Source organism: Tyto alba, unplaced genomic scaffold (assembly GCF_018691265.1).
Source record: "Tyto alba isolate M040663 unplaced genomic scaffold, T.alba_DEE_v4.0 Super-Scaffold_15, whole genome shotgun sequence".
NCBI classification, from domain to species: domain Eukaryota; kingdom Metazoa; phylum Chordata; class Aves; order Strigiformes; family Tytonidae; genus Tyto; species Tyto alba.
In genome coordinates this window covers 8,898,140-8,912,291 of record NW_024881277.1, presented here as the reverse complement: position 1 = coordinate 8,912,291, position 14,152 = coordinate 8,898,140, and the positions used below count along the sequence as shown (strand labels likewise).

Here is a 14,152-nt window from a genome sequence, read left to right as displayed (position 1 = left end):
AACAGCTCCAGGGAGCAGAGAGCCAGGACTTGCTCCAGCATTCCCTTGACTCTCTACTAAGACACAGGGAGACACTTTTTCCCTCAGGTCTCCCCTGTGTTCAGGCTGAAAGAAATGTGAAAGATGAGGATTTCTACCCCTTCAAAGAATGTCTCCTCTGAAACATCACAAATCTGAGCTCATAAAAAGGAATTGAATATATTTTCCCCAAAGAAAGTGAAATCATTTTGAGGAGACTTTTTGGTAAACAGCATAAGATTGAATAAAACAAGTCTGCCCTAACTTGTCAATGTCTTCTAGTTCAACCTCCCTGCCTGCAGTGAACAAATGTCCAACAGCAGCTCCATCACTGAGTTCCTCCTCCTGGTATTTGCAGAGAGACGGGAGCTGCAGCTCTTGCACTTCTGGCTCTTCCTGGGCATCTACCTGTCTGCCCTCCTGGGAAATGGCCTCATCATCACCGCCATCGCCTGCGACCACCACCTCCACACCCCCATGTACTTCTTCCTCGTCAACCTCTCCCTCCTCGACCTGGGCTCCATCTCCACCACTCTCCCCAAAGCCATGGCCAATTCCCTCTGGGACATCAGGGACATCTCCTACATGGGATGTGCTGCCCAGATCTTTTTCTTTGTTTTCTTCACTGCAGCAGAATTTTCTCTTCTCACCATCATGGCCTATGACCGCTACGTTGCCGTCTGCCAACCCCTGCACTACGGGACCCTCCTGGGCAGCAGAGCTTGTGTCCACATGGCAGCAGCTGCCTGGGGCACTGCGTTGCTCAATTCTCTCCTGCACACTGCCAACACATTTTCCCAACCACTCTGCCAAGGCAATTCCATAAACCAGTTCTTCTGTGAAATCCCTCAGATCCTCAAGCTCTCCTGCTCAGATTCCTACCTCAGGGAAGTTGGACTTATCATGGTTAGTGCCTGTTTAGCATTTGGCTGTTTTCTTTTCATCATGCTGTCCTATGTACAGATCTTCGGTGTGGTGCTGAGGATCCCCTCTGAGCAGGGACGGCACAAAGCCTTCTCCACGTGCCTCCCTCACCTGGTCGTGCTCTTCCTGTTTATCGGCACTGGCGTGTTTGCTCACCTGAAGCCCCCCTCCATCTCCTCCCCATCCCTGGACATGGTGGTGTCATTTCTGTACTCAGTGGTGCCTCCAGAACCCCCTCATCTACAGCATGAAGAACCAGGAGATCAAGGATACCTTGAATAAAGTGATGAGTGGAAAATATTCAGAGTCAATGAAGTGCTTTTCTTCTGCAAAGCACTCATGATGTAACTCATTACAGATTAAACTCATTCTCTGTAGGGTTTTTTTTGCTGTTTTGAGGTTTTACATTTTTTTCTATCTTTGCTTTACTTCTTATAATATTTTATGAAAAGAAATTTCATTATTTTTCCCTTTTTTAATTATACATGTATCAAGATTTGGTGTGACCCAGAGACTCAATAAATGAGGACCTGTGCTTTCTTTATGTCTAAACAAAATAAAGAACACTGCAGCACCATGTTTCTCTGAGATACTTCTTCCAAGATATTCTCTAGACATTTTTGGTCAGTGCCTGTTTGCAGAGGTGGAGGGTAGAAGTGTCCCAGCACAGCAGTGGTTCCAGGAAGCGCAAGCACCTGCTCTTTCCAGAGCTGCTAATTTTCCACATCCACTTTCTGCTCCTGAGCCCTTGTACTGGTATAAATTCTGAGTGTTTTTGAGCCTTGGTCACAGTCCCACAGTGTGGCAGTTCTGTGACCACAGACAGGGACAGGCATTGGGTACTTCTGGGACAGAGCTGGCCTTCATGACAATGGTTCCATCAGACAAGGGGATCTCAGGGCTGTGCATGAAGGTTTAGGTCTTCTTCCAAAGTTGCTGTCAAGAACATGCCCAGGAAAGTGGCCTGCAGAGGAAAACACCATTGGAGTGCTGAGCAGTGTGAGTGTGCAGGGTGTGGGCACACAGCAGTGTCCTCGCACAGCCAGGCCTCCTGCCAGAGACCTGAAGGCCCAGAAGAGCAGGGGCTGGGCTGTGCCCATGTGTTTTGGGCACCCCAGGGAAGCTGCCCCAGGTCAATGAATTAGCCCCTTACAACCACCACTGGCCTCTCACCCCAGTTCAGGCGGGTTTTCTGTCCTTGCACACATGGATACCAAAGCAGTAGGTCAGAAGTCCATGTTTACATTGTAGGGAGGAGATGTAAGCATGGACATCATGTACATGAAGTGAGATGAAGCCAAGTGAGCACAAAATCCATCAGCTATTCCTGGGGGTGCCATGAAGGCCTGTGGTACAGACCATGTCTTGAGGTCACTTCACTTAGAGAGTCAAGTCCCCCAGGAAACCCCCTGAATGCAGCACTGGGAGGTGATTCCCTGAACCACCGTCCCTGTGTCCATTCCTCATGCCTCGGGGCATCTCCCACGCGTGCAGAGCAGGGCGAGCACTGCAGGGCTGAGGTGCCTCCCAGCCTCTGGGGGTGGCAGCAGGAGTTCAGAGAGACACTATGGCTCCTGCAGTGCACTGCCTCTGCGTGTGCAAGGAAGGACTCGTGTCTCTGAACAGCCCTGTGTGTAAGAGGAGTGCCTGAGGCCAGCTCAGCTGTGGGCACCTGACAGAGCCCTGACACTTCTGTGTGTGACTGCAGGAACCCCAGTGAGATCCATCTTGGCCGCCTCGGACAGGCTCATTGCAAGTGCTCCTGTCTGCTCTGTCACCCTCCCCTGGGATTCTGGACTGTGCCCAGAGAGGCCGTGGGCCTTATTGCAGACTTTCAGTACTTATTGGGGTCTTATAGGAAAGACGGGGACAGACTTTCTAAAAAGGCCTGTAGCAATGGGATAAGGGATAATGGTATTGAACTTAAAGAGAGTAGATTCCGACTAGATATAAGGAAGAAAGCTTTTACAATAAGGTGGTGAAACACTGGAACATATTTCCCAGAGAGGTGGTAGATGCCCCATCCCTGCAAACATTCAAGGTCAGGTTGGACAGGGCTCTAAGCAAATCGATCTAGTTGAATCTCTCCCTGTTCATTGCAGGGGGATTGCAATAGGTGACCTTAAAAGGTCTCTTCCAACCCAACCCATTCTCATTCTGATTCTATGAACTCTCTAAAATGAATGTCTTCCCCTTGACCTTTTCCATCCCACAGGCGTGCTCAATATCAAACCCTCCTAAAACAATGTTTGCAGCATTAGACACCATAGGCCTGCCCAAGGCCTCCCTACTGAGATAAAACAGAAGCACAAAGCATTCATCCCTGCAGGTGGAACATTATTGTGCACCCTGGGTGCAGGCCTTGTCTTTCCTGAGAGCTTTCCTCAGGTCCTCCCTGACCTCCCTGTTCCGCAGGCTGTAGACGAGGGGATTGACCAGGGGCATGAGGACAGTGGCAGAAGAGGGAGAGCACTTTGTTGAGCTGCCTCAGCGGGGCTGTTCTGGGCAGCAGGTAGACAGTGAGGAGGGTGCAGGAGAAAAGAGACGACAATGAGAGGAGAGGAGCGAGAGGAGAAGGCCTTCTTCTGCCCATGCTGGATGGGATCCTCAGGATGGCAACTATGATGCACACATGGGACACAAAAGCAAACAGGAAGGGGAAGACAACGTTCAGGAAAGAGAGGATGAAGGATGTGAGTGTGACCACGCTGGTGCCACTGCAGGCAATCTCCAGCAGAGAGGTCACAGAACAAGTGGCCAGTTGCCCTGGGGCCACAGAACTTCAGCTGGGATAAGAAGACTGGGACTGTTGCACACACCAACATAGCCAAGGTGCAACCACCAGCTGAAGGCAGACCTTCCAGGTCATGAAGCCTGCATAGAGCAGGGGCTGGCACGTGCCCAGATACCAATCATAGGCCATCATGGCCCGCAGGTAACACTCAGCAGTCGCAAAGCAGCCAGAGCAGTGGAGCTGAGCCATACAGCTGTGAGCAGAAATGGTCCCGTCCCCATTCAGCAAGCTGGCCAGCAGCCGGGGCAGGAGGGTGGAGCTGTAGCAGGTCTCCAAGGAGGACAGATTGCCCCAGAAGAAGTACGTAGGGGTGTGCAGATGCTGCTCTGACAGCACCTAAACAGCGATGAGGATGTGCCCAATCACAGTCATGATGAGTGACAGGAGGAAGAGTGGAGTCTGGAGTGAGGGCACATTCCCCATTCCCCTCAGCAGGAAATTTGTGGGTGATGTCTGATTCTCCTCTTCCCATTTTTCCATACAACTTTGATTCTCTTTCCTCCCCCACTTGCCAGGAAGGAGGCCTGTGACAAAACACCTGCATCTTTGCGATAAGTAGAAGAACTGTGATGGACATTATTGATTAAAAAGGATTGAAAAAAAAAAAAAAAAAAAAAAACAAAACAAAAAAAAAAAAAACAAAAAAAAAAATCTCAACTGCTTTCCCTTGTTCATAGTCTATTTTTCTCTCTCCCTAAAATAAATTAAGGGACCTGGGTTCTTCAAGACAACAGACCCACTTGTCCCAAGAGCACTCCCTCTGACCACAGGGCTGACTTGCCCCATGGAGCTGCCTATTCCTCATCCTGGAATGCAAACATCATGTGCATTTGCTCACATTTTGACATCCTGCTTTCCTGTGCTCGGGGGATTCTCAACATGACCAGAATAGCTGTTTACAACTGAGATTCTCTGTGCTCTTCCAAGGAAAACCAGTGCCATGTTTTGAAATAAATTGTTTCTGTGAAAAGATCAAGGCAGATGTCCTTTCTCCAACTGGGAGAAGGCTGAGCACAGCTCTGGGCTAGTGATCTTGGCTCTCAGAAACGCTGCCCTTCTGAGGAGAGCGTTCCTGCCCTGAGCAGGCCAAGTTCTTGCATTGAGAAGGAGCAGGTCAGGAGTTACCTGCTCAGACAAAGAGACTGTTCAATGAGATCATGACAGAGAATGCTTGAGCCCACACTGTGTGTGAGACAGTAAAAGAAAAGATGAGAAACAAAGAGAAAAAAGGAAATTAAAGAAAATTATAACTGTGCATCAACCAGAAATCTCATGAGAGACTTTGTACTGGCAGGAAGGAAAATGCCAGTGAGGACCACTCACTCCCCATGCTCACCTCCTCAGCACAGGGTCCCCAGGGCTTTGGGGCTGCCCCCCTGTACATCCAGCCCAGCAGCAGGACCTGGCACAGCCAGCTGTGCTTGCAGGGCTCCCTGCTCAGCACTGCTGGGCACTGGGAGGGGTGTCCCGGGGGTGCCTGGGGCTGAGGTGGGAGAGTAGCAGGCTCAGGGCCATGGGCGATGCCTGGGACATGCCTGAGGGCACAGCCAGGGAAAGTGCCTGCCTGAGAAGCAGCCTCACCAGCTGTGCTCCTTGAAATACATGGTGCTCTCAGTGTTGTCAAACCCACTTCCCAGCAGGGAATGTTTGGCTTCTGGAAGAGAGAAGGACAAACAGCTTCAGCAAAGCTGACGAGGATGAGTAAAGCCTCTAGCTCTCCCCACTGGATGAGAGAGTCTATGTCAGAAAGCTGAGGGTCTGAGCTTGTGGAATGGTGAGGAAGGGAGAGAAAAAGGAGAAAGCTGAGAAAGGACAGAGCCCTGTGGGAGGAGAAGGGCTCAGGTGATCTCGACCCAAAGACCCTGCACTGACTTTTCCCCCATCCCAGCTGAGGTGGGTGAGTGCCAGGGCTGGCTCCAACAGAGCCCAGCCCAGCTGGAACTCAGCACCACCAGCCCCTCCCCAGCATCTCTGCTGGAAGTTACTGGGTCTCAGGGTATCTGGGGAAGGAGGGAGCTGGGCTGGGGACATGTGCAGCACAAGACAGGGCTGAGACTCAGCTCTCACTCACACACTTTCACTGCACAAATACCCACAGCAAAATCAGCAATTCCCTGACTCGGGACATCCAGCACCCACCTGCAATGCTCAGCATGAAGGGTTGACCTCTGTGCTGATGGTGCCTGGGAACAAAGACCTGGGGCGTTACTCTCTGCCTCTACCCCACCACATCTTCCCTACTGTGTTCTCTCTGCAAACCCTGTCTCAGACTTAATGCCCTGCTCTGCCCTTGCCTTTTTCTCACCACATCTTGAGATTGACATGTCAGCAGCAAAAAATGCCCCATGCTCTGCACTGTGACCTGGAGCTTATAGCACCAACAATTCCTTCAGTGACCCAGGCACAGCGCAGCTCTCCCCAGGCACTGCAGGGAGAAAGCATTACTAAACTAGTTCTCAAAGCAGGCTGCAACTTCTGAACTGCTGGAAAGTTTGGAATCTGTTGTGGCAAGGCCTGCCTTTCCTGACAACCCTGAGTACTTTGAACTCCAGGTGAGGCTTCTTTAGAAAGGAGATTCAGGCAAGGAAATCATCAGGATTCAGCAAAACTCCTGACAGAACCCCATAAGAGTTACCCAGAGTATAATCTCCATCACCTCCTTGAATTAGACACACACTGGGCTAGTTTTTCAAAACCAGACTTTTAAAGTAACAATACAATCTAAGTACCTCACTGCTGAGATACAAGTTTCAAAGAGAAACAAAAATTAGTTGAAGCTGTATCATCTGGATTTACAAATTCTCTATCAGCAGAAAGGAAGTCCCATGGCCTACGGGATGTTTCATTAGCTGGTCCTAGGGAAATTTGTTTTCTTGGGCCTCTTGGCTCCAGCCTACTGCATTCACATTGCTGACAAGGGGACAATTTCCAATTCAGGCATCAAATTTTTCCCCATCCTGCCTGGAGATACAGAACAGCTCTGTCACACATCAGGCAGCATCTGAATGAAGATGGAGGTAGTGTTAACTGAAATAGTTTGGGCTAAAATGAAATCTCAAAATGTGATCTTGCATGAAAACACCTTTTTCAATTAGGCATAAGTTACACAACTGTGAGTCCAGATCTAGTTTGCAGAGTTTCTCACTTCTCTCGATAAGGAAGGTATGGTGCTGGGGAGGGGAGCACGCTTTGGTTTGCTAAATCCCTGATGAGTGTCCAACACATCCTTCCCTTGGCCTCTGGCATCTCATTCCCTGAGATGTAAACACCATGAGGCTTCTGTCAAGATTCCTTCAGATGTTAGTATGATTTTCCTAAGAGTAGCAGTACCTGAAAGAAAGAAAGAAACAAAGCAAAATGAATTAATTACGTGTAAATTACTGCAATGTAGCATTCTGCTTGCTTTGTAGACATGCTGGGCAATGTCAATTCAATCAGTATTTGCAATGTAAGCCATCCTCAAGTAGCCCTTCCAAAGCAGTTCACATGAAGGCTGCTCTTGTAAAAGTCTCCTTTTGTGTCCCCAGGAGGCATGGGCACTGCTGATTTCCCTCTCCAGAGAGTGGCAGAGGCTGGATCCCCTTCTCAGGACAGACTCCTTGCCAGGAAGACACAGGCATGGGGTAGCTCACCTGGTTTACACTGGCAATTCACTCAATATCTCTTTTGGTGTACTCGTTTTTCTTTGACAAGTCTTAAAAACAGTGAAGAATCAGAAAAAAAAAAAAAAATAAATAAAAAAAAAGAACTAATAGAAGTTAATCATCAAGGCAGGGAGGTTGGAACTAGATGATCTGTAAAGGTCCCTTCCAATCCAAACCATTCTGTGATTCTGTGATTTTATGACAAGCACCAACTTAAAATGTTGCCTGTGCTGTAGAGGAGCTCCATATATGTGAGACACATTAAACAGGCCATGCCTCACTCCCCATCTTCCCGGTCAGTCACAGAATCATAGAATCATTTAGGTTGGAACATATTCTTAAGGTCATCAAATCCAGCCATTAAACTAACACTGACAAGCCCACCACTAAACATGTTCCCTATGTGCCATATCTACATGTCTTTTAAACACCTCCAACAATGGTGACACAACTACTTTCATGGGCAGCCTTTTCCAATGCTTTATAACCCTTCCAGGAAAGAAATGTTTCCTCATATTCAATCCAAACCTCCCCTGGTGCAACTTGAGGCCATTTCCTCCTGTCCTTTCACTTGTTACATGGGAAAAGAAACTGGCCCAGACCTCACTGCAACCTCCTTTCAGGTAGTTGTACAGACCGATAAGGGTGCTCCTGAGCTTCCATTTCTAAACACCCCAGTTCTCACAGTTGCTCCTGATAAGACTTGTGCTCTAGACCCTTCACCAGATTCATTACGCTTCTTTGGTCACACTGCAGCACCTCAATGTCTTTCTTGTAATGAGGGGCCCAAAACTGATCCCAGTATTCAAGGTGCCACCTCACAGTGCCAGTACAGAGGGTTGATCACTGCCCTAATCCTGCTGGCCACAGCATTTCTGATACAAGGCAGGATGCTATTGGCTTTCTTGACCACCTGGGCACTCTGTTTGCTCGTTTTCAACCAGCTGTTTACCATCACACCCAGGTTCTTTTCTGCTGGGCAGCTTTCCAGCTACTCTTCCCCCAGCCTGTAGATTTGCATCAGGTTGTTGTGCCCAAAGTGCTGGCCCCAACACTGAGCCTTGCTGAAGCTCATACAATTGGCCTTTGCCCATCACTCCAGCCTGTCCAGACCCCTCTGTAGAGCCTTCTTAGATTGCAGCACATGAACACTCCCGCACAACTTGGTGTTGCCTGCAAACTTACTGATGGTGGACTTGATCCTCTCATCCAGATCACTGATAAAGATATTAATGAGAACTGGCCCCAATACTGATCCCTGGGGAACAGCACTTGTGGCCAGCTGCCTGCTGGATTGAACTCCGTTCACCACCACTCTTTGGGCCTGGCCAGATGCCAGGACCTTACAGTCTGGATGGCTGGTTTGACGGTGGGGTTCAGAAGTTCATGGTGAATGAAGTTTTCTCTGCAGGCAGATCAGTAACACATGGAGTACTGCAAGTGTTCACCCTGGGATCTGTCCTGGCAAACATCTTTAGCAAGGACATGGAAGAACTGAAAGAGTGCACTCTCACTAAGACTGAAGATGCCACAGAATTGTGGAAGTAAGGGTCAGTACACTGGAGGGCAGAGTTGCCATCCAGGGAGACCTAGAGAGGCTGAGATGTTGTGGATTAATCACAGTAGACTGCTTAGGCTCACACAGCTCACTCATTCCTCCCCAGTGGGATGGGGGAGAAAATAGGAAGGGTGAACGTGAGAAAAATAATAGGTTGGGGTAAAGACAGTGAGAAAAATAATAGGTTGACGTAAAGACAGTTTAATACATAAAACAAAGCTGTGTACAAGTGACAAGCACAATAAAGAAATTCATTCACTACTTCTCACAGGCATGCAGGTGTTCAGGCATCTCCAGGAAAGCAGGGCTTCATCATACACAGTGGTTATTTGGGAAGACCAGCGCTGTCACTACAAACATCTCCCCTTCCTGCTTTCCTGTAGTTTTGATTGCTGAGCACAATGTCATACAGTATGGACTGTCCCTTTGGTCAGCTGAGGTCAGGTGTCCCAGCTGTGTCCACTCCCAGCTTCTTGTACACCCCCAGCCTGCTTGTTGGCAGGGCAAGTTCCCCCCATTATGATGCCAGTGAGAGCAATCAGTTCACTGTCCCCCCCATAGCCCCAGCAAGACATAATCTCATAATATACAATTTGCAGGCTCCCCCAGTATCCAACACTTTCCCAGCCCCAGCTGTGTCCAATGTGGGGATTCACAGACAGCCCTTCGCTGGGGTCTGCCAGGGTCTGGGCCAGAAAAGAGGCCAGGCAGGGCTGGCTGGTGCCCCCATACAGGCACTGAGACCAGCAGGAGGATGGAGATGGTTTAGCAGCAATGCTCACCCATAAACCTGGGTGAGCAGCCAGTGCTGGAAATGACCAGCGAGATAGGCTGGGGGGTGCTGCAGAGCTCTGGGCACTCACCCCAGCCCCAGCCCCTCGGAAGGTCACAGCAACTCCTGGGGCACAGAGGGCTCTCAGCCTCCCCATCAGCCCCAGGGCTGGGGCCAGACATGCCATGAGCAGACGCAGGCCAGCGTCTCCCTCTCTCTGCTGCTTTTCTCTCCAAGAGATCCTGATTGCCCAGTGCTGGCAGCCCCTTTGTGCCCGTCCCTCTCCCCAGCACAAGACTCCTCACTGGGGGTCCCCAGGCAGCTCCTGCTGTGCCAGCCAGAGAAAAGCTGCCCAAACTGGTGCCTCCAGAAATAGGTCTTTGTTGCGGGATGTCACCTCAGGCACGGCCCTGAGCTGGCGGTGCTGCTCTGCAGGGCAGTGGTGGCTGAAAGCCACGGGGAGATGGCCCCAGGGAGATCCCCATGGATCAGCCATCATTTCCATTGCACTGGGCACCCCCACGTGAAGGGGCAGCACAGGCCTATTCCCTAACACATCCCCCCATGCCCTCCTGCCCTGAACCCCTGGAAACCCCAGCACAGCAGCACGCTCAGAGGGGCAATTCCTTCAGCCTGTTCCTGACCTCAGCTTGGGAGGAAGAGACCAACCTCCAGACATGGGCACTGAGACAAGCCTCTTTTGTAATGGATATGTTTAATGGGAGGCCAGCTGCATTGTCCCATCAGACACAGCGCACAAAGTCCTCTCTGACAGAGATGCTGGTTGAAGTCTCTGAGGAAGAGGAGTGGATACATACATTTTAGGAACAAAAAAGAGTTTCACAAATAAAATGCTTACTGCACAGAAGGATTCAGATAAGAATTGGAAATGACTTCTGAAGAGACACAGGAAGCTTATCCCTGTTGAGATTCAGCTGACTGAATCAGCTTCTTCAGTGCGCCCTTCATCTCCTGGTTCCTCATGCTGTAGATGAGGGGGTTCACTGCTGGAGGCACCACCGAGTACAGAAATGACACCACCATGTCCAGAGATGGGGAGGAGATGGAGGGGGCTTCAGGTAGGCAAAGATTACAGTGCTGACAAACAGGGAGACCACGACCAGGTGAGGGAGGCATGTGGAAAAGGCTTTGTGCTGTCCCTGCTCAGAGGGGATCCTCAGCACGGCCCGGAATATCTGTACATAGGACAGCACGATGAAAAGAAAACAACCAAATACTAAACAGAAACTAGCCTTGATAAGTCCAACTTCCCTGAGGTAGGAATCTGAGCAGGAAAGCTTGAGAATCTGGGCGATTTCACAGAAGAACTGGTTTATGGAATTGCCTTGGCAGAGGTGTAGGGAAAATGTGTTCGCTGTATGCAGGAGAGAATAAAGCAACCCAGTGCCCCAGGCAGCTGCTGCCATGTGGACACAAGCTCTGCTGCCCAGGAGGGTCCCGTAGTGCAGGGGTTGGCAGATGGCAACGTAGCGGTCATAGGCCATGATGGTGAGAAGGGAATATTCTGATGATACCAAAAATAGAAACAGAAATACCTGTGCAACACATCCCGGGTAGGAAATGGCCCTGGTGTCACAAAGGGTATTGGCCATGGATTTGGGGAGAGTGGTGGAGATGGAGCCCAAGTCGAGGAGGGAGAGGTTGAGGAGGAAGAAGTACATGGGGGTGTGGAGGTGGTGGTCGCAGGCGATGGCTGTGATGATGAGGCCGTTGCCCAGGAGGGCAGCCAGGTAGATGCCCAGGAAGAGCCAGAAGTGCAGGAGCTGCAGCTCCCGTCTGTCTGCAAATGCCAGGAGGAGGAACTGGGTGATGGAGCTGCTGTTGGACATTTGTTCACTGCAGGCAGGGAGGTTGAACTAGAAGACATTGACAAGTTAGGACAAACTTCTTTTATTCAATCTTATGCTGTTTCCCAAAAAGTCTCCTCAAAACTATTTATCTTTCTTTGGGAAAATATATTCAATTCCTTTTTATGAGCTCAGATTTTGATGTTGCTGAGGAGACGTTCATTGAAGGGGAAGAAATCCTCATCTTTCATATTTCTCTCCGCCTGAACACAGGGGAGACCTGAGGGAAAAAAAGGCTCCCTGTGCCCTAGAACAGAGTCAAGAGAATGCTGGAGCAAGTCCTGGCTCTCTGCTCCCTGGAGCTGTTTTCTGCTGGGAGTGGGTTCTCTGTCCCCATGTCCCCGCCCTGACAGTGCTCCCAGCCCCCATCCCACCCTCTGTGTGCTCAGCTCTGCCCTGCAGACCCCTCCTGGCAATAGGGCACTGCCCAGGGACATTCCCTACTTCCAGATTCAAAGGAGAACAGCAGGCAAAACCAGAACCCTCAAACAAAAATCATGCTGTTGTGTCTGTAAGTAGAGGAGTAGGTGAAGGCACTTTATGAAGTTTCTGGCAATCCTGCTGATCCCTCAGTTTAACATTTCAGGAGTCTCAATGAATTATTAAAATTTCACAGCCCCTTTCTACTTTTTCTTAGAAGAAACACGAGATCATAGAGCCTAAAAAGGTTCACATTATTAAGGTGGCCCCTGCCTTGAATTTCCTCTTGAAATACAAATGTGCTATACGTGATCTGGAGCTGTGAGCATCCCTGATCCATGCAGCAGCAGCCTCTGGAGAGCAGAAGGAGCCTGCCCTGGCGGGGGCTCTCCTTCCCCCCACAGATTCTCCCCACAGCACCGTGGGGAGCTCCCCGGGCAGGCTGAGTGCTGACCCTGGCAGGCAGCAGTATCCCTGCCCCAGCACACAGCCCCCTGGGGTGCAGGGACCCTGCTGGGAAGGACAGCCCTGGGCACCCCTGCCTGCACACCCGGCTGCACACCCCTGCAGCCGGCCCCGCCAGAAGGCAGCCCTCATGCCCTGGCCCTCGCAGGGGGCACCAGGGAAGCCCTGCTCGGGAGCAGATCCTCCTCCTCCTCCTCCTCCTCCTCCTCCTCTAGGCAGGAGGCAGATTCCTGGCGGCTCTGCCGCCTTCCCCAGATCCCTCCCCGAGCTGCAGCTGCATTGCCCTGCACCCCCAGACTTACTGTGGCCAGGGCCCTGACGCTTTCTCCTCCTCGGAGCTCTCAGCAGCCTCCCAGCCCAGGCTGCCTTGAAGCTGTGTGTGCCTCGCTGCTCTGCCCTGGGTGCCTGCAGGCAGTGCCCTCAGCCCTGCTGCGCTTTGCAGAGGAGCTGCTCCTGGGCAGAGCTGTCTCTCTGCAGCGCTGCCCACTTGCCAGGAGCTCCCTCCGGCCCAGGAGCCCGGCCCAGCTCAGCACCACAGCAACAGCCCAAGGCACTTTAATGACCCCTCAGGAGGGTTTGGTGCCAACTCCATGAACATCAAACACAGAGAAGCTGAAGAAACCTCTGAAGAATTCAAAGTTTTATTCAAACTCTAAAGTTTCTTGTGGCTTTAATTGTATCCACTGAGGACACTATTGACAAAGCCTCCCCAGTGTCCTGTTAGAGCAGAAATCTGAAGGCAGTTATGAGAAGTCGGAAACAAAAAGGGAAAGTTGTCTCTGATGCTGAGTAATCCTCAATTTGTTGCATTAAGCCAAAGTTCCAAGTCCTAAGCCCATTAAACAAATGGCCAAGCCACGAACCCCCAGCCCCTGGGAAGGGAGATCCTCTCCCTCCCACATTCCTCAGGGCTCTTCCTGGGGTAGGGGCTATGGAGATGTGCACCTCCCAGGCTCCTGAGGATGCACAAGGAGGCCATGAGGACCCTGTGCTGCAAGGGACTGTGCCTCCTCACAGGCATCAGTGTCAGGGACAGCATCCATAGCCAAAATCGTGATGGGGTTGACTTTACTGGAGGCTTTCAGCTTTCCCACAGCCCTCTGTCATCTCCACCACAGGCTGTCCTCTGGGGTTGCATCCCCTGCGCCTCTTTCCCTGCAGGCTGTCCTCATCCCCCCAGCTCTCTCACCTTGCTCCTCCCGAGCATCTTCATTTCTTTCCTGACATTTCACCATGCTCTCTGGCTCTTCCTGGAAAAACAAAGCCTTGTTCTGATCCATACTCCTCCTGGGTCATGTGTTGCACCACAGCATTTATCCTGTTGTCCAGTCTGGACTTCCCCAGCTGCACAGTATGACATTATTTCTTTCTCATGCTGTTTTCCACTGTGAAGAAAAAGTCCACCGTCTCTCAAACCACCCTTCAAGGGTTCTTGGGCTACTCCTAGACTGTCCCAAGTCTCCACAACACTTATCTCAGAATGTTTATATCTAAGCATATTGGACATGTGCTTGAGTCCTCTAAACCCTATCTTGGGGTGATGCCTGGGCACTCTCAAAGGTGTTTGGAGATGAAAACATAGTGGTTACAGGTCAAGAAAGATGGAGTGATACTTTTCACCAGGATCTGTATTAGAAGGATAAGCGGCAATGGTGTTAAAATGAAAGAGGGTAGATTTAGATTTGAAAT

The 14,152-nt window shown here is 50.6% G+C and overlaps 1 protein-coding gene and 1 pseudogene across 1 annotated transcript; one reads left to right on the top strand and one right to left on the bottom strand.

The window, feature by feature from the left end:
- Positions 1-327: 327 nt before the first annotated feature.
- LOC122153085 (olfactory receptor 14I1-like) lies at positions 328-8,928 on the top strand. The gene is made up of 2 exons (XM_042789196.1): positions 328-633; positions 8,713-8,928. Exons 1-2 carry the CDS (start codon positions 328-330, stop codon positions 8,926-8,928), a joined length of 522 nt encoding a protein of 173 aa, XP_042645130.1.
- Positions 8,929-10,625: 1,697 nt separating this feature from the next.
- Positions 10,626-11,560, bottom strand: LOC122153084 (annotated as a pseudogene).
- Positions 11,561-14,152: the final 2,592 nt, after the last annotated feature.